Source organism: Cydia amplana, chromosome 18 (assembly GCF_948474715.1).
Source record: "Cydia amplana chromosome 18, ilCydAmpl1.1, whole genome shotgun sequence".
NCBI lineage: Eukaryota > Metazoa > Arthropoda > Insecta > Lepidoptera > Tortricidae > Cydia > Cydia amplana.
The window spans coordinates 483337-509956 of NC_086086.1; the positions used below are offsets into that span (position 1 = coordinate 483337).

The window sequence follows — 26620 nt, forward strand, 5'->3', positions numbered from 1 at the left end:
ACACTAAATTTTAATAGCTACGAGTGATATGTTTCGAAAAGCTTAGGTCTTTATTTTCAAGCACTAAGAGTGCTGAGGTTAGTCCACATGAAAACAAGACTACAGCATGCTTGACAATAGAGACCTGGGCTCTCCGAAAATATAACAAAAATACTTCAGTAAAACTGTGTTATTATTAGAATTGAGTCACGAAAGGATTAACTTATCATCTGAAATATCGTGTTTAAGAATCACCACTATCCACCGGCAGGAACTGCTGCTGGGCGACCGACGAAAGAATCATGTCGATGGGTTTGGTGTCGTCGTAGAGCGAAGGGGCCTCGCAGAGAATGGCGAAGGTGCCGACGATGGAGGCGATGGTGAAGATCCAGAGGAACAGACGGTCGAGGACCATGGCCACGAAGCCCCAGTCCTGGTCTTCCTGTAGGCGAAAGTATACATGAACAATGTTGAACCAAGATACTTATAGGATACTTTGATACTATTTTAGAAATTCACTGTTAAAATTTCGGAGGAATTAATATTACTTAGAAGGGGACTTGGAAGGAGTTCCACGTTTGATCTTCGTGTTGTCTAGGCTTGATACACATTTGGTGCATTCATGAAAATATAAGCAGTATTTATATTTTCTGCCAATCAACAAAAAGGTCAGATATAAGTACTAACGAGAATAGAGATTAGAGACAGAAAATATTGCAGATACAATTATGCCAAAGAACGTCAACAGCTTGAATGTTCTCCAAAATTATTGGTAGTCAAACACCACATAAACTTGAAAAAAGTTTAATATTATATTATTAAGCACCTTGGTATGAGAAAATCTTTTCTTTGTAAAAAATATCGAGGCTTGGCATAACGCAGAGGATGGCGAACACCTTAGAATGTAATACTCGTAATTCACAGGGTTTGGTAAACTATAATAAACTAACCGCATTAAACTCATCCTGCCGCTGCATGTGGTGCTGAATAAACATGACGTTGTGTATGGCCTTCTCGAGTTCGAACGGGTACTTCTTGCGCGGGGCCACGTCGCTCAGCGAGTCGTCGAGGCCGGACATCACGGAGGGGAGGCCGTTGTAGCCGGCGCCGAGGCTGCCGAGAGCACCGACGAGGCCGCTGAATCTAAAGAAGTAGTCATGTTTAGTGGGATGGTTTGGCTAACTTTGGGGCTAAAGGTCGTTGAACCTAGGGAAGCTGATCTAGTCTTGGTGGATTGATGAACTTAGGGGTAGGCTGTATCGGGATTTTGCCATAGGCCGACTAGTTAAACCTGGAGTAATAAACAAACACACACACATGCTTAAATCCCAGGGCTTTTAATCAATGCTTGAAATGCTTAAATTCCAAGTTTCAGTTTTAGTATTTTTAGTGATTTTCATGGAACACGTTTAGAAGTTTCGTTGAGATGACAACAATGACAACGGGCTATGAATAAAACTGATAGATAGCAAATGAAAATCATGTGATTTTTTTTGTATCAGAATTTAGTTACCTACCTATCACATTAGTTACCTGTTAGTAGCAGTAGTCGAATGCAATCCATTACAACCTCCAGGCATATGATGTCTCAACGAATCCGGGCTCGAAGCATTCGAGTTCGTCTGCTCCGCTGCCGCCAACGCATCCTTAAACTTATTCTTCTTCAAGCTCCTTCCTGCTATTTTCTGCGCTGCCAAATCCCTCAACAAATCCTTCGGCACACGCATTAAAAGTAACCTTGGTAACTTCGTTATGAAGAACTTCCTCACCCAAGGCGCCATTTTGTGAGTACTAGGTTTCCGATAATGCACATTCAGTATAACTATAGTTATAACAACTGACAACCCTACGAGCAACATAGTAAATAGCAAGTATTTCCCAAGTAACGGCAAAGCTAAGGATGTCGACGGGATGATTTCAGAGATCAGTAAAAAGAACATGGTTTGCGAGAGCAGGATGGAGATGCTTAGAGCAATCTTCTCTCCGGAGTCGGCGGGTAGGTAGAAGACAAGGACGGAGAGATATGAAATGCCGACGCAGGGGACGATGAGGTTGACCGTGTAGAATAAGGTCTTGCGGCGGAGCGTGATGTTGAAGAAGATGTCTGGAACAAAACAATACTTAATTTAGAATGAGTTAGAGGATAAAATATATCTAATGTGTTGGAATACATAGCACTTTATCATTTTCTTTTCGATCATAGTACTAAATATGGGGATGGTCTTTATGTTCAAAGATTTATACGCGGATGAATTTGCGGGCAGAGGTTAGTAATGGGTCACTATCAATTTTTGCATTCTCAAACTTATTGCCACAGCCCTTTTGATATCTTGGTTATTTTTAAACAATTTGATCGAAAACGAAATAAATAATTAATTTGACACCTTTACCTTATATAAACAAGCATACTTACAGCCCGCCTAATGGTATGCGGTCGCCGTAGCTTAAGGACATGCGAGTTATAGTTTGTAGCTTTCTAATAGACCCCGAAGGCTAATCCTATTGTCTATTGTTAAGAAAAACCGCTCGTGCCACGTGCCACAACCACCTGCATAAAAAATCGGTACTTCGGTTACTGAGTGCCGGCGAGTCGAACGCTACAGAACCAGTCTAAAATGTGTCATCGAGATGCGTAACAAAGGCGCGTTATCCGAGAGCGCACCTACACTGGTTTTTTGAGCGTTGGACTAGCCCGCGCTCAGGTGCCAAATAGAATAATTAGGACCCTTTTTTGCAGGTAAGTAGCACGTGCGGTTTTACTGAACAATAGACAATAGGATAAGCCTTCGGGGTCTACTAGAAAGCTACAAACTATACCGACCCTTTAAAACCAGTATACGTACTCCTTGAAGATCCTCATACTGTAGCCTCTTGAGATAAATGATCTCAGTCCAAGTTTCGTTGATCGTGATTAAAGACATGCCTTTGCGGACAAATTGTCCTTCGCCGAGGTATTTACGTATGTACACATGTGTTGTGCCATAGATTACATCAGGTAGACTCCACATTATGAAGAACTGACTATTGCTCGCTACTTTGTTTGAATATGTTAATCGAACCGTTGAGTTACAAGAAAAGCTTACATCTGTGGATAACACTGATTTAAACTTTCACGATTTTTACACATTATTAAATTGTACAACGGGACTTAATCGCGTATCTAAATTTTTTAAGATTTACCTCCGACGTTTCGAGGACGGCGTTGTCCCCGTGGTCTCGAAGAAGACTCAAGACCACGACCACGAGACCACGGGGACAACGCCGTCCTCGAAACGTCGGAGGTAAATCTTAAAAAAATTAGATACGCGATTAAGTCCCGTTGTACAATTTAAAAATCTGTGGATAACTTATGTAGTATCGCGAGAGACCAGTAAATTGTATTTTATAAGTCATCACTGTGTTTTTCAACCTTATTCACAACATTATTGTGTTGTGTTCCTGCCGGTGAGTAAGTAAGGTTGCCAGAGCTCAACAAGGATGCTGTGTGTTAGGGTCAGCAACGCGTATGTAATACCTCTGAAGTTACAGGCGTCCATAGGCTACGGTGATTGCTTACAACCAGGCGGGCCGTATGCTTGTTTGCCACCGACGTAGTATATAAAAAGCGGCCAAGTGCGAGTCGGACTCGCCCATGAAGGGTTCCGTATTTAGGCGATTTAAGACGTATAAAAAAAAAAACTACTTACTAGATCTCGTTCAAACCAATTTTCGGTGGAAGTTTACATGGTAATGTACATCATATATTTTTTTTAGTTTTATCATTCTCTTATTTTAGAAGTTACAGGGGGGGGGACACACATTTTACCACTTTGGAAGTGTCTCTCGCGCAAACTATTCAGTTTAGAAAAAAATGATATTAGAAACCTCAATATCATTTTTGAAGACCTATCCATAGATACTCCACACGTGTGGGTTAGATGAAAAAAAAAATTTTTGAGTTTCAGTTCGAAGTATGGGGAACCCCAAAAATTTATTGTTTTTTTTCTATTTTTGTGTGAAATTCTTAATGCGGTTCACAGAATACATCTACTTACCAAGTTTCAACAGTATAGTTCTTATAGTTTCGGAGAAAAGTGGCTGTGACATACGGACGGACAGACAGACGGACAGACGGACAGACGGACAGACGGACAGACGGACATACGGACAGACAGACAGACAGACAGACAGACATGACGAATCTATAAGGGTTCCGTTTTTTGCCATTTGGCTACGGAACCCTAAAAAGCGATATTTATTTTTCATTGCCCTCTACTGTTGTTTTACAAAGGTTTAGCAACCTTCTTATAAAGCTTGGTTAAAGGTAGGAATGATTGCGTCATCTGGCATGAGGCGATCTGTTGGTAGCCGCTATTAAGGCCGCTATCACACGGCGCCGAACGCGCGCTCGTAATTTATGGCGTTCCGTAATCTCGCTTTATATGTTTTGTACTCCACGTTTAAGTGTCTGAGGTTAGAATTTACGTTAATGTCATTTGAAATTACGCGGCTTGCTTACATTTGTGTTTATAACAATTTATTTTGTATTTGATGTTCAAGTTCACTACTTTTTTGTGCTAAATGATTCCACAATCTCAAGCTAGCGTGATGCTTAAAGGTACCATTCAAATTGAGACTGCATCAGCGTTACTGCTGCAGTATTACTGCATAACATTGCAGGCGGCTGCATTGCTACCACAAATATCAAGATCAATATTAATGCCTGGATTTATGACATATGGGATAGCAATTCAGTCGACAGTAATATAATATTAAATTGCAGTAGGTTTAGCCAGCAGAGTTTTTTTAAAGTCTAAGCGCTTTTTTAGATGACAATACTTTAGCAATTCATTTGCAATCTTGAGGACTTTATTTGGTAACTTCATCGATACGAAACCTGAATTCTTGACTATCGTTCGAAAGAAAAAAATCACGAAATAAAGTCTAAAACTCACCATAAATATTTGTAACCATTTTGCACAAAAGCTAATAATATGAAAATTGCTTCTAAAAATGCGCAATTTCATTGATCGACCTCATCAATTATTTTTATTTTGTTAACTTACTAAAAAAAACAATCGGGTTGCACTCCGGGAGTGCCGGCAGAAGTGAAAACTCAATGACTAGTGCAAAATGTCTGTATAATTGAGGTTAACGCCATCTAGCGTTATATCGTCGCATTACTTGAAACCCTTAAGCACATCACTGTTAGTACTCGAGTTATATTAATACCAGTTAGAGCTAAACTCACTAGATGGCATTTAAATCAATAAAGAAAAACTCAATGACAATGTTCGATCGGGTCACGTGATCTGTCGCGAGTTTAACATTTTTTCCCCACCTCAAAAAGTGCACAGCGCCGCTAAAGAAGTTTTCACTTCAAAAATAAATTCAACAACAAGATGTCCGCGATCTCGGGCAGATCTTCGTGCAGGCAGAAGGCACGCACACAGTGTAGGGTGACTGCTATAGTTATTGGCCACTGTAGTCATGGTATTTGGCCACTTCTAACAAATCAGAAAGAAACAAGCTAACTAAAGCATTATTGTTAATTGGCCTGTATATCCTACTGAGTCCCTGAGGCCTATATAAAGGATTTAATTCAAATCGAATTTTGAATTAAAATGGGAAAAAAGTGCCTTACAGTGTGAGACGTCCCTTAAGATTACATAATACCGTGTAATACGCGGCCTCGAGATCACATATAAATTGTAGCTCGAGCTGCGGCTCTCGACTCGAGCGCAATTTGACTTAGAAGCCGATTCTGCACAATTAAATCAGATATAATTTATTAATTATTATTTATTTCAACGAAATAAAAGAAATGGTTCAGGTCGTGTCAACCAGAAGGTTAAGGAGTTGGCAGAGGACCGGGTACAGAAGTCCGTGCTCGCGATGGTTTCCAGCAGCGGCCGCGACACACGCACCAAGAACGAGCTAAATTGCGCGTAAGGGCTCATTTAGACGGTACGAGAACTTGCATACGAGTTTCATTACATTGCGTTATTTGATCGGTCGGCTGAATTGTTGTAACCTCAATGGTCCGCAATGTAATTAAAATCGCATGCGAATTCTCACGCAGTCTAAATGAGCCCTAATGGCGCGATCGTAGCTGGAACACTCTCGGCTTGTAAAATATTTTTTTAGAGAGAGGGCCCACTGTAGTAGGCCTAGCACATGATTGGCGCGACAGTATCTCGCGGCAACATAGAGTACCCGTCTTGTTCTATGTTAATAAAGGAGGGACGGGTAGTCAGTCTATCTCGCCGCGAGATACTGTCGCGCCAATTATGTGCTAGTCCCGCTGGTGCGTTGCGTTGCGTTGCGTCGCGTCTAATTGCGCAGGTCATAACAAATATATGTAAAATGTCGCAGTGTCGACGCTGTGACGACGCCTGCGACGAAATAACGCGACGCAACATAACGCACTAGTGGGGCTGGGCCTTTACCGTGAACACTAATAAGCGTTAGCGGATCACACTGATTGGCACTGAAGCACGTGATGATATCACGACTCAAGGTCGTATCGAAATGCGATTAAAAACCATATCAAATTCTTAAAAGAGAATCGGCCTCTCGAGCCTCGCCTAATGCGACGATATGCGTAATTGATACTTAAATGCGAATTACGTTTATCTGCAGATACGTGGCGGAACGCGGTATGTTCTAAAACGAATTTGGAAAAGTTCAAATTGCATTTGTGTTTGGTTATGTTTGTCGAAGGAAGATTTATTTTGTACGCCCGATGTGGGTCAATCAATAGGTAATTTATTGAGTTTTTATTTATTTAACTGATGTTGAATTATTGACATTAATTAAAATGGTTGTTACTTGTTTATATAACGGTTTTTTTCAGATATATTATATACGGTTGATGGCGCCAAAAAGAACACATCACAAAAGAAGGGTTTTCCCAGCGACCTATATAAGTATATAAGCGGCCGCAGTTGTCAAGCTTTGTATTTTCGTAATATCGTTCATCGAGTTAACATTTATATACATGTGTATACATGTATAACAGTGTACAGGACAGGAGGGACCACAATCATAGCCCCTCCACTGTGCTTTCTATTCGTTTCTCTCATCTCAAACACAAGCAGAATACACTTTGAGCGTTCGAGCGACATATCTCCATTGAATAATTTTACGGTTTAGACTCACTTGTTTTAGGTTACTCGCGCGACATGATACACGGCCGTCGTTAACACTGCTCGCACTGTTAGTGCTTGAGAAAGGAGACCTAGGCTCTCCGAAACATGTCGCGCGAGTGACTTAAAACAAGTGAGTCTAAAGTCTAAACCGTAAAATTATTTAATGTTAGTATGTCTCACAACAGTTTAAATTCGACATATCTCCATTGTTATTAACCTAACTTCTGTACAGTCGAGTTCGTAAACATATTTACAAGCCCGCGTTCCAAAATTTTATTAAGACGCCTCTAAGACATTGACAATAAGGTCGTGTAAATAATATATTTTTGGAACGTACCCCATTTCATTAAGATGTGACTTTTAAACTGACACACGCTCCCGTCAAATGTATTTGTCTTGGTCTGGGATGCATGTTCGTGTGTAATTAAACGTATTTTAATTAAAACTTGTTTTTGTTTGTTGGAAAATGAGGTGAGAATTTGTTATTGAAAATGAGGTTAGAATTAAGTTGTTGGAATTACCACTGTGTAGTTTTTAAAAAAACGGAAACCAACTAATGGCAAAAAACGGAACCCTTATGGATTCGTCATGTCTCTCTGTCTGTCTGTCCGTCCGTATGTCACAGCCACTTTTTTCCGAAACTACTATACTGTTGAAACTTGGTAAGTAGATGTATTCTGTGAACCGCATTAAGATTTTCACACAAAAATAGAAAAAAAAAAACTATAAAGTTTGTGGTTTCCCCATACTTAGAACTGAAACTCAAAATTTTTTTTCATCAAATCCATACGTTTGGGGTATCTATGGATAGGTCTTCAAAAATGATATTGAGGTTTCTAATGTCATTTTTTTCTAAACCGAATAGTTTGCGCGAGAGACACTTCCAAAGTGGTAAAATGTGTTCCCCCCCTCCTGTAACTTCTAAAATAAGAGAATGATAAAACTAAAAAAATATATGATGTAAACCACCACCAAACCACCATGCAAACTTCCACCGAAAATTGGTTTGAACGAGATCTAGTACGTAGTTTTTTTTAATACGACATAAATCCCCTAAATACGGAACCCGTCATGGGCGAGTCCGACTCGCACTTGGCCGCTTTTTAGGTTAGGTTAGTTTACCTAATTCTCTATTGTCTGTCTTAGAGAAAACAAACTCAAATCCTATTCGATTCGGAAACCACATTGGAAACTGTCACCACAACCCTAGAGAAATAAGCTAGCATAAGCCGGATTCACATTTTGTCTGACGTGTCGTGTTGTGAACGTGAACAACGCAAACTCGAACGCTCATCACGCTATCGAATGAAATTTACACTAGGGGTACAAAACTATTAAAACATATTACGTAAACGTAAAGGTGAACCTAGAAACAAAAATTAGTAGTAATGTAATAACAGATAGACATACATAGTTTACACAATTGTTAAAATTACAATTAGGTATCTTTCTCCTCTTATATAAGTTAACTTGCATGACGTACATTGTACATCTGCGGGCTCAGCACGGTTCCATTTTTATCGACTATCACTATGCCCGTCACTTACATACTTGTTAGAACGTGACAGGCAAGGTGATAAACGATAAAAATGCGACCGTGCTACTAGGGCTGGTCTCCCGCGATACAGGCCTAGCCTAGTGCAGGGACTCCTGGAATCTCGGAATGCCAATTTAGTTATGCACAACTCTTACCAGTAACTCGTGTTGTAACCACTGCTGTATTCTTTCCGTGCAATAAAATATTTTTTATCTTTTTTTTATTTTATTTGTTTTATTTTATTTCATGAGTAACTATCGCGGTAACGCGGTGTCGCGGTATCGCGGGAAAGTTTAACTTTCAAACTCCCCCTTACCTTTGCGTTCGAATATTCTGTCAGCGACACGAACCCCTAATCTAGCCCTAAACCGTTTGTAATTACCCGTGTACCCAACTCGATTCAACCTTATTCTCTAACCAATAGAGACCAAATTGCCTAGTAATTAACCGCTGTTTGGGACGGTAAGCGGAATTGGAATTGTCCTTCGGCGGGAAATGGCGATGTTATTGGGACATGGATCGGTGTTAGTGAAGTTCAGGAATTCGTATTGCGGGTAAATGTAGATGTGTAGATGTGTTTCAGGAAGGGGAAGAGAGAAAGTCATTGTGTAATGATAAAATGGTTACAATAGAAATAGGTATGTAATCTAATTGGCTTTCCTCTATTCAATCTAATCAACATCGTTATTTCTAGGGTATTTGACTGTATTAAAAAAATAATTATTTTACAGTACATATGAGGCTACTTTTCCGCACTAGTGCGTAAAATAGCACTTTTCGTGCGTATGTCGAAACTTTCATCATCATCATCATCATTTTAGCCTTCGGTCGCCCACTGCTGAGCATAGGCCTCTCTTCTTGTATAATCTTCTTATTGTCGAAACTTTAAAGTGCCATATGTACTGTAAAACGTTGTTCGATACACGTGCGAATATGTAATTCGCAACTCGTGTCGATTTAAAACACTCCCTTCGGTCGTGTTTTAATTTATCGCCACTCGTTTCGAATTCCTCTTTTTCGCATGAATTACAGCACCAGAAGATTAATAGAGAAACGTATAGACAGACAGCAGTTATTTTTAGACACAATTTCTATTTTAAAACCTGTATAAAACTATAAAGAGTAGGTTATTTGGTTGTGATGTCACATAATGCCAGTATTTCATATAAATTCCATAGTAGCAAAATAGTTTTCGAAAAAAGAAACCGATTTGACTAGTACCTAGTCAAATACCATATTGAGGTGGGATCTGAGCTTGATACCACGTATGTCAAATTTTCGATTCATTTCTTTATGATTATAGGAGTCAAACCAGAGAGTAAGCAATTACCGTGGCCCATGGACACTTGTAACACCAGAGGGATCGCAAATGCGTTGCCGGACTTAAAGATGGGGGTGCTCTCTTTTCTTGAAGGTTTGAAGATCGTATCGGTCTGGTAATACAGTTCATTCCACAGTTTAGCTGTGCAAGGCAGGAAGTTTCTACCTAATTGTGTAAGACACACACCACAATACAAGCTATATAATATCATATTAAAACAAACATTTCTGGACTACACCTAATTTTACTTCGGTATATGGATTTTCGATGTTACGAAATTAGTTTTTTCTCGATAAAAACTATGATCTTAAGCTACCTTCTACTTGTCTATGAATAATTTCAACGGCATCTAAACTCAATGAGGTTTAGTACTTATCAAAAAATACTTAATTAATAACGAGTCATATAAAAGTGTAAGAAATTTAAAAAATAAAGCGGCCAAGTGCGAGTCCGACTCGCCCATGAAGGGTTCCGTATTTAGGGGATTTGAGACGTATTAAAAAAAAAACTACTCACTACTATCTCATTCAAACCAATTTTCGGTGAAAATTTGCATGGTAATGTACATCATATATTTTTTTAGTTTTATCATTCTCTTATTTTAGAAATTACAGGGGACACACACACATTTTACCACTTTGAAAGTGTCTCTCGCGCAAACTATTCAGTTTAGAAAAAAATGATATTAGAAACCTCAATATCATTTTTGAAGACCTATCCATAGATGCCCCACACGTATGAGTTTGATGATAAAAAAAAAGCGGCCAAGTGCGAGTCGGACTCGCCCATGAAGGGTTCCGTATTTAGGCGATTTATGACGTGTAAAAAAAAAACTACTTACTAGATCTCGTTCAAACCAATTTTCGGTGGAAGTTTACATGGTAATGTACATCATATATTTTTTTTAGTTTTATCATTCTCTTATTTTAGAAGTTACAGGGGGGGGGGACACACATTTTACCACTTTGGAAGTGTCTCTCGCGCAAACTATTCAGTTTAGAAAAAAATGATATTAGAAACCTCAATATCATTTTTGAAGAGCTATCCATAGATACCCCACACGTATGGGTTTGATGAAAAAAAATTTTTTGAGTTTCAGTTCGAAGTATGGGGAAAACCAAAAATTTATTGCTTTTTTTCTATTTTTGTGTGAAAATCTTAATGCGGTTTACAGAATACATCTACTTACCAAGTTTCAACAGTATAGTTCTTATAGTTTCGGAGAAAAGTGGCTGTGACATACGGACGGACAGACAGACGGACAGACGGACAGACAGACAGACAGACATGACGAATCTATAAGGGTTCCGTTTTTTGCCATTTGGCTACGGAACCCTAAAAATGTTCTAAGTATGGGGAACCCCCAAAATGTATTGTTTTTTTCTATTTTTGTGTGAAAATCTTATGCGGTTCACAGAATACATCTACTTACCAAGTTTTAACAGTATAGTTCTTATAGTTTCGGAAAAAAGTGGCTGTGACATACGGACAGACAGACAGACAGACATGACGAATCCATAAGGGTTCCGTTTTTAGGGTTCCGTAGCCAAATGGCAAAAAACGGAACCCTTATAGATTCGTTATGTCTGTCTGTCTGTCCGTCTGTCCGTCCGTATGTCACAGTCACTTTTCTCCGAAACTATAAGAACTATACTGTTGAAACTTGGTAAGTAGATGTATTCTGTGAACCGCATTAAGATTTTCACACAAAAATAGAAAAGAAACAATAAATTTTTGGGGTTCCCCATACTTAGAACTGAAACTCAAAATTTTTTTTTTCATCAAACCCATACGTGTGGGGTATCTATGGATAGGTCTTCAAAAATGATATTGAGGTTTCTAATATCATTTTTTTCTAAACTGAATAGTTTGCGCGAGAGACACTTGCAAAGTGGTAAAATGTGTGTCCCCCCCCCCCTGTAACTTCTAAAATAACAGAATGATAAAACTAAAAAAAATATATTAATGTACATTACCATGTAAACTTCCAGCGAAAATTGGTTTGAACGAGATCTAGTAAATAGTTTTTTTTAATACGTCATAAATCGCCTAAATACGGAACCCTTCATGGGCGAGTCCGACTCGCACTTGGCCGCTTTTTTTGCCATTTGGCTTTAAAAGCTGCCCGCCGCCCGGCAACCGCCGCGCCGTTCTTCCGAAAGCCTAATTTAATAAACAACATAATTTACGCGCACGCTAACACATCCTGCGATCCTAATGACTGTTTTTATTCAGCGCCCATTCACTGTTACGGCCCTCACGGGCGTTCAACTTTTTGGCGCACCTTAGGGGCTGCCGCGAAAACCGAATTTCAAAAATTGCGGGCATTTTTCTCTGTCACTCTAATTACGCCTTCATTGGAGTAAAAGAGAAAGATCCCCGCAATTTGCGAAATACGGTTTTCGCGGTGACCCCTCTGGCCGTATTACCATCGCGAGCCAACGCGAGTTCTAATACGGACCAATACATGCATGCCAATGTTTAGTAAATTCTTTGTAATTAATTACCATGTATGTTGTGGAAATGAATAAAGTGTTTATCTATCTATCTATCAATAAACGGAATCTGCGATCTATGACTGTAACTCGGAAATTCTTGATGCTAGGCCTCAAGTTGGTTCGGGTTGCCTCGGGTTAGCAACTATTAAAAGCTTTTATAGATGGCGCCAGCACAGGTTATGATTTGGCTTAAAAGTTTGAATCATAAAATTCCAAAGAATTTGACACTATTCGTAAGATTGACAGGTAAAAACCTAAGTAGGTAAAGAATGCCAGGTTTAATGAGCTCGTTAATAGGGGTACTTATACTTACCTTATGCTGGCGCCACCACAAAAAACTCTCCGACGAACCAACCCGATTGGAAAGTTACCTTTGACCCGCACAGAAACTAAAGTGATGTAACTCATGCGCATTTTCCACTCAAACACCCTTTTCATTCAACAGAGCAGAGTTCTGTTAACATTGTCGACACTGTTGACTGACAATTCGTCCTTATTGCGGTCACATAAGGCCTACAATTGGTCAGTGTGTAAGACTGTATGTGTTGGGTATCTGTTGATCAACATTAAATGATTCCAATATTTTATTGCGTGGGCGAAACGTGTTGTTATACTAAATGTGTTTGGATTAAATGATCTAGGTATATTTTCATGATAAAAAAGTTTTGCGCGACCCTTTTATATAACTAAATCCCAAATTGTTTTAATGGCGGGTCAAATTCTTGTTGCAACATTCTTCTTGATTCATTCTTGTTGATTTGGCCAAATCTTAAAATAGAACAGTATGGTTTTTACCGCCTATCCGAATTGAGTTGATTCGGGTGATTTCGGGGCAGCTAGAAAGATGCTGCCAACAATATTACTAGAAAACAAATTAAATTGTTTTATTTGTATTATTTCAAGTAGAAAGACTATTTACTATTTAACCACTACGCTACGGGTATGCCTGTAGACTACGTAGATACCTAAGTAGGTATAGGTATTGTAAAATGCGGTAAGTACTGGGTTTTGCCGGCGGGCCGGGCTTATCCGACAGTAAATTTCTTCGCGTCGTCGGTTATCTATGCTAAGCTGTCTGACGCTGTAAGCAGCGTTTTACTCGTACCAGAGGCAAGTAAAATGCACATTGATTGTTGTTATTTTTGCATATATTGCTTGAGGACTTTGGAGACTGATTTGAATTTAATGTAATTTTAAAAGCAATCTTGTTTTATAGTATTTTATGCAACCGTTGTCAAAGAGAGAGAGGTCAAAAAAGGCGAGTGGCAATTTGAGGCGAAGCGGAAATTGGTTATAAAGACGCAACGAGTATTTTTTGACTCAGTTAAACAACGTTGCATACAATACTTATTCTACGACCAAGCACTTACTTTGAAATAAAATTGAAAATTTAACGAATATTTTTAATTCAAGAAGTAGCAAAGAATGAAGGGTACGGGCGGGAAAAGAATGAATGAAATAAAAAACCTGTCTATGGTTCACTCATCTGTCAGAGTTGACAATTAAAATTAGGTTGGCAACAATGTATTTTATACAATATTTTGTGGTGATTACACGAAGTATCGTAAAAGTGCCAAAAAGATACTGCGTGTATGCACAAATACTTTTTTCAGAATCAGAATCAGAATCAGAATTTTATTGGTAAAAGTATAACAGAATTTTACATGTCAGGCATAAAAATATATTATAACTAGATATGTCACATTTTTAATTCATATATCTTTTTTAACACACAGTTAGTTATTAGTTTAAGTTTAATTTTAAGATATTTGCACAGTGATTGCCAGTTTTGGGGAATAGACTAAAGACTTGTCTTGACAACTATAAGATAGGGGTTAAAAAGTGTGTGCACGACCCTTTAAATGACAAATAAAAGTACGGGAGTAGAAAAAATTATTAATAGAATCAGATGTTACTTTGCCAACAAGTGTTGCTTTGCTAATCCGCGAAATAATAACGTGCTAGTCAATCAGTAGGACTCACGCTAGACCGGGCCGGGCCTGGGTCGGAGCTTCCGGTGCTTCGTTTTCTATGGAAAGCACCACGTGATCACCGTTCAGCCGTCATAGGGAATGACATGTCGGACGCGTCGGCCTGGGCCCGGCCCGGTCTAGCTTGTGTCATCCTTAACCCTAAGAAAATCTAGAAGTTAATCTATTATTCAAAGGCCGTCGCATTGCTTTGCATTGGTTTGCAGCTTTGCATTTTACTGCCACTTGATTTAAACCCGAGAATGCGCGATACTGCTTTTATGGCGTTCATCGCTACAGATCATTTACTGTTAGATGAAGCACGTGGTCGCTACTCATTTGGTTATTAGGTACCTACTCCATAATAATAATAAAATTCTTGTGCACTAATAAAAAAGTTCATATTACGGACAAAGACAGGACTTAAATGAGTAGGTAACAACAGGCCATACTATTTAGTATGACAATTTATATTTTACCTAAGTATGTACTATTATTATTGCCTATAAATAAAGATAAGATATAATTTTTATTTAGTATGACAGCGCAATCGGTATTTTCAGTACATTTACGTCGTGTTACCGATCAAGGAATTAACCTCCTCCTTCTCATACGACGAGTTTACGTAAACTCTTGCGTAGTCGTAAAATGCGTAGTCTATTAAAGTAAGTGGTCTATAGTCACTGCAGACACTTAATGTCGATCGTAAAAATTGCATTTGGAAACCATTTCTGTTAATCTCTCGAATAGATTGAGTGCATTATAAATATTTACCGAAATCCCTGCAGAGTGCAACGAAATAATTGCACTAGGATTGTGCGCAAACATTTTGATTGCGATTATTCGTTATCCTGGGAACAATGCAAATAGTGTAAAGCTACCTATTGGAACGTAAAACCTTGTATTAATTCAGTAAGGTTCTTTCATATAGGGTTTTCTAAATAAAAACAACACTCACCTTGATAAGGTTTATGGCAGCAGGGGTAGTACCTCTCGTGTTTTTCAGCAGGACCCCCAAGATGTCCCACTCCACGGAGGGATTACTATCCCTAACACTCTCTGAGGTCTATTCCTACTTCCATGGTGTCACCCACCTGTCTGTCTTTTCTGATCGATTTGCTTCAGATTCATAACTTTTCTACCAGAGTAATAAAACCAACAAAAACAAGACTCACCCGGATAAGGTTCCTGGCAGCACGGGTAGTACCTCTCGTGCCTCTCAGCTGGCACCCCCAGGATGTCCCACTCCACGGAGGGATAGTATTCTCTGAGGTCAATTCCCACCTCTATAGTGTCGCCGGTTTGTCTCTTCTGGTTGATGTGCTTCAGATCAATCTGTGTGACAAAAAAAATAGCACAACGTATCAGCATTGCGATACAGCGAGGAAATGTCGCCAGCATCCTTGGTACAATGCCTCAAGGGCCTATTTTAGATTTAAGCTAGTTTTTAATTTCTTTTAGTAATACTCTGTATATATCTTGTTTGTAAATAAATGATTTCTTTAAAAAAATAGTGTTTAATTACAAAAAAACGCATATATGTTTTACAGTACATATGGTGCTACTTTCCCGAACTAGTGCGGGAATGAGCACTTTCCGTGCGTATGTCCAAAGTTTAAAGTGCCATATGTACTGTAAAGCGTTGTACGATGTTACACGTGCGAATAGGTAATTCACAACTCGTGTCGATTTAAAACACTCCCTTCGGTCGTATTTTAATTTATCGCTACTCGTTTCGAATTTCCTCTTTTCCGCACTTGTATCGTAAATACCGTACCTGAGAGGCATAACACTGTAAGTGCCATTTTAGTAATTTTACAGGAGAAGCGATTTTGTGTCAAAATTTGTGTTACAAGGATTTTCGAACAACATAAAATGACACACAAGAGGTTTGTGTCACAGTTTTTTAAATTAATCAACAGTAAATATATTTGACATTATTATGTGTTACTTTCGAGTTATCATTTTGTACTTATAAGATATATTTTTCAATAAAACTAAAAAAACTACCCCACATACAGTATTCTGCTTCTAAGCTTATTTCAAATTCGAGGAGTTACAGTAATATTAAAGATCCTTGAAGTGATTTAAAATACTGTAATATCATTTTTATAACATTAACAAGTCCGTTTAAATGCAAATGACCATTGTAATAAACTTAAACTGATTATAATATCGAAATTTTAATTTTAGTCAGGACATACAGTAAAATGCCTTACAATATGCCTAGCATTATAATGCACACACTATAGTGTATGTGCACTCAGAACCGTAAACTCTCTGGACATACCTTAAAATGAACCTAGTAGCATTTTACTGTATTTCACTTACATCAAAATGTTTCCCGGAGGGTTATACACTTACAGTAAAATGCATTTGAAAAACTTCGAATTGGTAGTATTATCGATAAATATAGTTTTATGGATCGATGGAGCATCCGAAATTATGTACGATACTGTAAAAAACCGAAAATCACAAAAAATGGACTTACAGTGTTATGCCTCTCAGGTACGGAATAACTGTTATGATATAGGTAAGTGGCAAACGAGCAGACGAATCGCCTAATGGCAGCAATGACCGTATTATGTATTTTACCTGATCTCCATCATAGCTCCAGCTCCCAAACTTGAGGAAGCAGGTCTGCTGGTCGAAGGGGAAGTAGCGGACGTCGATCTCACAGGAGGACTTGAAGATGGCCGGTGGCGTCCACAGCACCTTGCCCGTGTAGCTGAGGACCGCCTTCGTCATCGTTGTCACCACGTACTCGCCGTCGGCACTGGGGGATAATACAGATTAGTTAACGAGTCAAATGATTAGGATGCCTCCTCAAGAAGTCTACGAAATATGTTACCTTTTTTCATCAAATCAAACAACATAAATCCTTTTGAGCGTAGGAATATACATGTACTATTATACAGGGTGCCCGGCGGTAATTAGTGGATAACCTTCTAACCACCGACAGAGCACCTTAGGCTGGTCCAGAAAATGCACTTATAGGTCTAGTAAAAGTTTCGTGGTTTTCGAGATAATCGAACATTTCTGTCTTTTTTAATGTCTAGCTCCAATTACAATCTGGACCAGCCTAAGGTGCTCTGTCAGTGGTTAGAAGGTTATCCACTAATTACCGGGCACCCTGTATACTTAAGTTCTAACATTATGCAGCTCACATCGTCAACATGTCTGCTAATTGATAACATCGACAAGAAACGGAATGATACATCAGGCCGTCAAAACAGGCGCGTGGCCATTAATCATCCGAGAGCAACGCACGTGCGCTAATCTTACGGGTGGCTGGCCAAGGGATGGGGGGCAGCGGCATTCAATAACTAACTAGAAGACTGATCACGTGCTATTAAAAGCATACAATAGTAGATTAGATTATATTAACACATTTATAGCACAACTCGTGGCAGTCATTTTCTAGATTTTCAGAAGTTATTAATTCTAAATAATAATCTTACGGGTGGCTGGCCAAAGGATGAGGGGGCAGTATTAGATTATAAACACATTGAGTGCCGGGAACCCGCGTGGCGGGTGCTCTGTTCGTAGTCGCTTTTAGGCAAATTATGACATCGGCTACGTTCGTAGTAGTGCTACGAAAGCGTTGGCAGTGAATGTGATACTCGTAATTTTTAGTGGTAGTCGTTTTCTAGATTATCTAAATTGTTTATAATTAATCCTAGATAACAATGTTTTGTTAATTAATTTATTTTAAACTTTATTGCACAAAAACAAGTCAACAAGTGACTTTGACTTTATTGACTTTGACAACCACTGGGCCAAACAGAAATTTATATTACCACTAAACAGTGTCTAGCCGGTGCTTGTGGAGCATTTGTTTGAAACTCAGCTTGCTTGGGGCTTATTTATTTATTTTCCACATGTGCGCTCCGCTCTCCCTCAGTGGACAGGCAGCCTTATAAGACCTGTCAGAAAAAAGTTGTTGGTGATAATAATAATAGACCCTTGTTTTTACGGTTTTACTGAACTGTCATTATGGTAAACGTTTTCAAGGTTCACAGAGACCTAAGATGGAGATTATGCCAATTTATGGTTACAAATGTGAGATAACGTGCTGTATGGCGCCATACTACTTCTGTTTCCTATGATTTATGCCACTCAACTGGCCGTATGTCCGACCTTTACAAGTGAGTTAGCCCCTGACGGGTTTATGGGACCTGTCACAAACGACGGAAGACCGCCTATGCCAGCGATTTTTTTAAATGAAATATTAACTTTATTCATCGGACCTGAGCTGAAGTGAAGGATAACTTAAATAATCTGTTATTAGCCAGTAACTGTACCGGCCAAGTCAAACCCTTAATCTCCCCTTTGGTTTGTTTGAAAGGTCAGACGGCAGATCGCATTTGTAAGAAACCATACAAAATCTTACTATTCCTGTTATCTTTTAAAACGATTTTTCAATTTCTATGACACTCGATATACTTAGACGCCAATGAGTGACGTAAATGTTAAATCAAACAGTCGTCAACAGTTAAGACCTTTTACTAATTATTTCTAATCTGAACGGGAAATTTCTAAGTGGAAACTTGCATTCGAATTTTCTCATGAAAATTTCTAGAAATTTTGGTAATTTTGAAAATGTTCTGCAACTTACGCAAACTACGGAACTAAATCGCTTAACCACATGATGCAGATTTTATATCTAACATAGAAAGCGCTTTTACAAAGCCTCAATGATTTTAACGTAGGGGTAGGTATATCTACACAGTAAGAAAAATGGTGCTATTCGCTACGTGCACGAATGTCACGCAACCTAGCATCCACAACACTAGGGGAAAACGTCATTTTACTACATCTTATAAAACTACTCCAAAACTCAAAAACTACTGAACGGATTTTCACACGATTTTCATTTATCAATAGATTGATTCTTAAGGAAGGTATAGGTATATACTCGTAACTTATTAAGGTTTTGTTTAAAATATTTGAAATATGACGATGTTGTCGGAAAAAAAAAACACGCTGGCTAGGAGCTTTAATTGAAAACGCTGTCTAATCCGTTTGAGCTATAACAATACAATGTATGGTGGGGTTGTCTCTCTTTCATGGGTCTACAAAAAAGTCCGCGATGCTGTATGTCTATCTTTTAAGGATAACTTACTATACCCATTCTTAACTTCTAGAAAAAGATCACATAATATGTGGCATTTGCAAAGCTTTTTACACGGATACAGCATCACTTATTATCAAATTAATTACGTCAGTTATATTAAGCATACAATTTAAATGAATATCTCAGGAGTAATCGTAAATTAAAGTTCCAGTTCGAGCCATCCTTTTTTAGTTCCAATTTTCACCACCGCATGCGCTGCGATCGCTTTACTTACCCACCATGTACTTCGCACGTAGCGAATAAACAGTTACATGTCCAAGGAGAATACTTCACATACACTTCTAGCAATAAAATCCTTACAAAGTCACTCTCCTTACGACATGAAAGACAGTACGTTACCATCACCATTACATATTCTACCAGCACTCTCCACTTTACGATATAAATTTGTACAGATCAACTTTCCATCCTAGGGGAAAAGGCAGAGTGCAACTCTGCAAATTGTGGCAAATAAATTCGTTGACCATTCAATTTCCGTTCCGCGCATGGATTGTTTACTGCCAGAAGATTTATTCGTCGTTCGCCTCATGCGTAAGAAATTCCATATGTCATGGGCCCGTGACAGCCGGTAAAACTTAAGAAAACCTTCTTATTCCCATAGACTTAGAGTACATTCTTGTTTAACGGTCTGTATATACTGAGAATCCGCTCTGATAGATGATTTCAGCAAGGTCCTATTACAGTTTAACTTGTAGGTAGTTTGAATTTTAACTTTAATCACATGGAGTAAGGCTCAGTTTTTATTGCCACAATCATGAGCTTGTGGTATTCGGCTAAATAATTTACTATTCCGATGTTATGTGTGTCCTATCCAGAGATACTGTCTTAGCCGGAGCGTAAGTACTTTTATTTCTGTAATAAACTTCCTGATGAGTTTCTTACGTAACTTTGTCACGACACTAATCATGTTCCGAGCCTACTGTAGACTAGTCCCTTAATAAGAATCGTGTGTTGAGTTGAATAGGTGGCATAATTTGGGTTTGTGAAGGTGAAATTTATAAAAGGAAAATCGTGCCAAATGGTGTGTTAAATTTTGCCAACAGTGCAGCATTAAAGAAAACCTTTTATTTACTCGTTCGGTACGATTGTGTTCAGTACTAGTGCCTGTTCTTAGGATTCGGTAGCCAAGCGGACCTCAGGCTCTTAATTGAGCCGTGCCGAAATCCAAGACAACACTAGGAAAATGATGACGATCAGTACGATTGCGATTAGGATATACCTATATGTTAATCATTATTAAATTTTAGGCTTCATCACCTGTCTAAAAATATAGAACAGAACCATAGAACTTAATTCCATTATAATTACCTACAATAAATTATAGAATCTTGTGCATACATTTGTTTGTTTGTGTCACGGTACACATCATACTGAGTGTTCCGTTGCATAATGCCCGACATATAAAATATTATGGCGATTCGTACTATGGTTGTCGTTTTTTGGTTATTTTATTGCGATTTAAAGGGTCGGGGCTTAAATGGGCGGCAATAATATTTGAGTGTGTTTTTGCTTGAGAAAGGAACAAAGGGTTTTGGATAGGCAGTTGACTTTGCATGACATTGATTTAGTTGTACGTTTTTAGATGAGTGTGAAATGCATACATTTCTAAATATAAGTAGGTATTGAATTCACTAACACAGGTATAGTAAATATTTATTAGAATAATGTCACGTCGGAAATTTTGACATAGGAACTTGGACAGGATGTGTTAAGGCCCAGTAGGTTCGTGTTCTTCTCTCACTCTCACTGAGCGTACCTACGTAAGCCTGAGCGAGAGCCTCAAGCCTTAAGATTGCTAATTAAATTGCTGGCAGCCGTATTGTGATCCAAAAATGTGCTACGACTTTTTAAGAACTCCGTTTTCTGACCCTAGTGCATCTGATAAGTGATTTGTTAGTAAGCTTACTTGTTTTATTTTTTTTAAAGCAGAAACGTCTGCGAACGATGCTATTAAGATTTGCTAGCTATGGATGAGGTCTTGGTGCCTCAAATGGCAGAGCGCTGGAGTATCAATCCAGAGGCCGTGAGTTCAAGTCTCATACAAGACAGTAATTTTTCCACTTTTGAATATATTCTAAGCTTACTTGTTGTACAGCACGATATCGGGAAGCCAGATGTGTTCAGAGGGCACGTACAGCTCCTTCTGTCCGCCGTACTCGTTCGGGTCCCACTTGAACTTGTGGTCCTCCCACTCCTGCAACCAAAAAGTATTCGTTGCTGCCACAACATAGTCATTTCTTTTCGTTATGTATCATAATTAGACCTCTAGATATACATATATGTATAGACGTTATGAAGATTACAAATTAAACTGATCTTACGGTGTCATAGTCATCATGAAATCAAGCGTTTGATTTAGTGCAAGCCAGATTAGCGGATGCAACGTTACGATACAGACCATTCTGAAGCCTTTGTACCTAGCTGCCGTGCAGGGCAGGTAGTGAACTAATATAATATTCCAAAGGGTTCACAACGGAAATTGCGAAAGTGGTTAAGTGCAGAATATGGTTGGTGGTGTAAAGTTTGAAGAAAAAGTGATTTGGAAGACTTGGCAAAGACAATAAATGGATTTACAAAACTTTCAGAAATCATGGCTACTAACGATGTATTTTTATCTATATCCTTACACCAAACATACCAAAATTCATTACATTACACAGGAAACAGAATGTATACCCGTGCTCTACACGCGGAAAACAATTTGAGCTGAAATTGCTGTGTTGCATGTCGCAAGGCAATATTTAGCTGCATTCGGGCGGGGCGCTACATTCTGGGTCCGAGTTCCTTAAATGTTCGTGAAATATAAGTGTTGCTTCAGCAATAATGCAATGGTTCTACACATGAATGTTGTGTATATAAACTATGTATATAAACAACACTGAAAGTTACTAGCGACCCAATTCGAACAATGCTTATAAGATGCCACAGCAATACGATACCGATCTGTCAGTATAAAAATGACATTTCTTCACACAAAAACGTCACTCAACAAATAGATCGTAAAGTGATTACTTCCAATTGTATTTTCTCTTTTTAATACGACTCCTGATTTGAACTTTCACGATTTTCACTTTTTTTAGTTTAACTGGACTTGATTGTTTTGGAGGAAGGCATTGTCCCCGTGGTCTCAGAAAAAGACTGGCTAAAGTAAACATCACAATCTTCTAGCTCCGCGAGATTTTCTAACTACCCACAGTTTGACTTGTTTATAAACTTTAACGTTTTGCACACTTAGGGATGTTTGTTCGGTTGAAACACAACACTAACGAAGTTCGGTTTATCAACTAACGATTCCACTTTTAAACTTATTCTATATGTAAATACTTTTTAGGAGCCTCTGGGCTATGATTCCTTATAATAATTATACTCACATGTTCGAGCCATACGTTGGTGGTCAAGATTTGATCTTTCAAGTTCTGAAACAAAAGAATGAAAAATTCTTATTTTAAATCCAAAAGTCAAAGTGATTTTAAACGTCGGGCTTGTTTCGAGTGCATATGAATAATCTAAATTATCATGAAGGAAAATGTACAACTAATTATGCAACTTTTTGCATTTGTAGATTATAAATTGTATGAAGGTAATAACTATCGACATACCCAAGCTATTTGGAAAATACTATAGGTGCTCCAATGGTAAACCTCTTTTATTATAAGTTTAACATACTCGAAGATTGCTCAGTTCACGAATTAAAATGTGACGGCTACATAATAATGGGCATTAAAATACGAGTTTGGGTTTATGAAACGAGATGAAAGCAAGTTTGAATACCTACATATGTACAGTAACATAGGTACACTGCTTTATCTACACAGCGTCAGCGATGACAAGGACACGTCTGTGATCGACACACATTTATAAGCTCCCTATATTTGATCGCACTGTTTGCAAATTTAATTTCAATTAAAACGTCATCTCGACTGACACGAGGTCTGGAGGACGGCAATGAGGTCAAATCTAATTCGTTTGTTAGTCGATATCGAAATCGATATCGACGTTATTATTAAGTAAGTTTTTTCTGAAATCTCAGTTTATCGTAACGCTGACCATAAATTGCAATTTTTGAACGCATCATAGAGGCTTTGGGCCCGATTCGGATTTTGAAATAGACATCTATTAGATATTTTTTAGACATCACCAAGATACGATAACGATATGTTTAAGATCTAACCTGGCAAATTTGACATTTGCGCGATTCTGGAGATACTCTTGAACGATTTCCACAAGATATGACTCTATAAGTCATTCCAATTCACATCTAATAGATATCTAACTCTATCTAACGTAAAAGTGACATTGGTTGCCCGAATTGCGCTGCAAAAGAGAACTAGTTGAAATCTAAACTATACCGTATCTAGAATGGATCTAGTACGTGTCGTCTCTTGTGAATATCTTGAAGTTCGAATACGGCAGTTTATGATCTTTGTGTAAATGTCGCAACCAAGCAGCACTGAACGTTCAACCTACGGCACAATTTTAACAATGCTTATAAGATGTCACAGCGAAAAGATACCGATATGTCTGTGTTAAACGTGACATTTCTTCAACCAAACACGTCACTTTTGACACTGACAGATCGGTATCGTATCGCTGTGACGTCTTATAATCATTGTTTGAATTGGGCCGTCATACATATACCAGAACGTTCAATAACTTAATTAAGCGGGTCCTGAGGAAAACCATTACGTTGAATGGAATGTACATTAGCAGGGACTCTATTAGAAAATCAATGATAGGATTATAAGGGCCAGTCACAGACCTTGTCACAGTGACAATCAATATATGAAAGTCGACAGAGACCTCATAATATTTAGTGTCACTGTGACGAGGTACAAAATGGGTAGGAAATTAAATTATTTGACTCTACTTGTAGCTGTGGAGTGGAAGATCTTTATTTTAGTTTATATGGTTACATTTTATGCAGAATTTTTTTCAAAGTGTCATTTATGGGAATGTTTTATTTTTTTTATTTTTTTGGTTAAAACGTTCAGGAAAACCGACGTCTATTCTGTGGAGATTACAAAAGTTAACGATTTCTTACAACTTGTATCCAATGAATTGAATTAAGAAATATACAGTGTGTAAGTCCAATACGGGCAATAAATTAAATCGGATATAGAATTTACCCGTCTAATCATGAATTAAGAAGCTTTTTAAAGTTACACTTAATTATGACCCCGTAATTATTTTTTTTCACATGTACCGAGCAGCAATGTACTGCAAACATTAAGAAACGTAATATGGCATGACATTACGAGATAAGAGCTTTTTATTGTAACTGCCAACAAGCGTTGACAGTTACTTTAAAAAGCTCGTATTCCGTAACTTGAGTGGTGTATTACATTGCGGGCCGAATTATTTTGTATGGTTAAAATTTTCATTGCATTTCTAAGTCAAATCTATCTCAATATACTTTTTAGGTCCTATGCTAACAACAGTTTAAATATTCGCCCGTATTGGATTTACACACTGTATAGCTCAAATAAAAACGTTTTGACCCTATTAGGAGTAAAGGGAACCTAAAACCAACTTCTAAAATAACCACTGACCTTTTGCAAGTTTAATTGTAAAATATATATTGTTGTTAATTGTAAAGATACCTACGCTACAAAATACCTTGCCGGAAACAAACGACTCCACCAATACATCACTGCTAGATCAACGCTAACTAATTAAACAGGATATACTGCACTTTTACAACAGCCATAAATTATGCAGGCCCCTTGCATTGCGTGTTCGCAGTGGTTACGCGAGTGCGCGCGAGATATACAGAATGGAACAGTTTTAATTTAAAAACCACCATTGCAGTGTTTTAACGTGCACTCGTCGGTAAGAATAACAATGGAGTGACACTTTGAACTTCGAAGTAAAAACGTGCGATGAACGATTCTGTAAAAGATCGCTATTACGATTAATTGTTGGTCAAAATAACGGCTCCGCGACGAACGTTGCGTTGGTTCGAAAAATCGGAATTGCGAAAAACTGTTCCTTTACGTATAATTTTGCGAAAGATCGGTTTTGCGACAAAAATATTGCTTGTCTGAACGCTTGTACAACTCAACTCTAGTTCGAAAAATTATAGATTAATCTCATCAATTTAACTGTTGTGTAACAAATTAGATCAACAGATTGATTTAGCCACACTTTAAGGTAAAAAAGTGCCTTTGTATATTTAGCAAGTATGTACTCGTATGTAATCATTTACTACACGTTTATTGTCAAATAAGATCCTTAATGGAATATAAAAGGGCTGGATGCTGTAGGGTCATTCGACGTCTGATATCGGATCGAACAATGTGAAACCGCTCATACTGGTTGTATTAAACTCGCTGGTACTTCTCAAGCGATTGCAATAGCGGTGCGCCATGGGGTCGCGACCATTCGTTTACATTGTGACGTCCTTTTCCAGTTACCTACATTTGAAATAGTGGGATGAAACTAGCTAGGGCGATCAAATCTCACTTTCATAAGATGAAAAATAAAAAGTCTATAATTCAATTTATTTGACTAAATATATATTTTGGATGAATTTTTCATCAAGTAAACGTTTTCATGGCAGGTAACGATTCATTCCTGAAAATTGATCTACAAAGAGGATTGAACGAGTGCAAGTTTTTTACTTAAATACATAAAACTTTTATTCGCTCTAATTTATTTGTGTCTCAATATCTCCCAACAAAAACTTATATCAGACATATTTAAGTCGAATGTTCATGTCTATTTTAGATTTAGTTTTTAAGTTTTATAGGTAAGTTATTTAACTATATTTTATTTATAGGTATGCAACTATGTATATTAAGTTTGTATGCGATAAATAAATCATTTTCATGTTATTTCAGAATGTTATTGTTTTAAAATGAGAGCGTAACTTAAATTGTATGGCGGCGGCTTTGTGTGACTCTTAATCCAATTTGAAATTAGTTTCCAGTAAGAGATAACCCCTAGATACTTATACAGGATAGTCGAGCCCAGTTCGGTTCTCGGGTCGATAGTTGGGTGGTTGCCAACTGTCGTCAAATCACCATGCGTAATGTTCGTCTATTTTGGT

At 38.1% G+C, this 26620-nt stretch overlaps 1 protein-coding gene across 1 annotated transcript in view; it reads right to left on the reverse strand.

Annotated features, from left to right (window-relative positions):
• Window positions 1-221: 221 nt before the first annotated feature.
• LOC134656252 (acetylcholine receptor subunit alpha-like 2) overlaps window positions 222-26620 on the reverse strand; it is a 40019-nt gene continuing 13620 nt past the window's right edge. Inside the window, exons 2-8 of the mRNA XM_063511766.1 lie at window positions 22944-22988; window positions 21657-21766; window positions 17031-17211; window positions 15611-15770; window positions 1513-2083; window positions 930-1122; window positions 222-421 (exon numbers count right to left, since the gene is read on the reverse strand). Of these exons, the coding sequence (XP_063367836.1) occupies window positions 224-421; window positions 930-1122; window positions 1513-2083; window positions 15611-15770; window positions 17031-17211; window positions 21657-21766; window positions 22944-22988 (1458 nt within the window). The 3' untranslated portion in view covers window positions 222-223. The remainder of the gene's footprint in view (window positions 422-929; window positions 1123-1512; window positions 2084-15610; window positions 15771-17030; window positions 17212-21656; window positions 21767-22943; window positions 22989-26620) is intronic.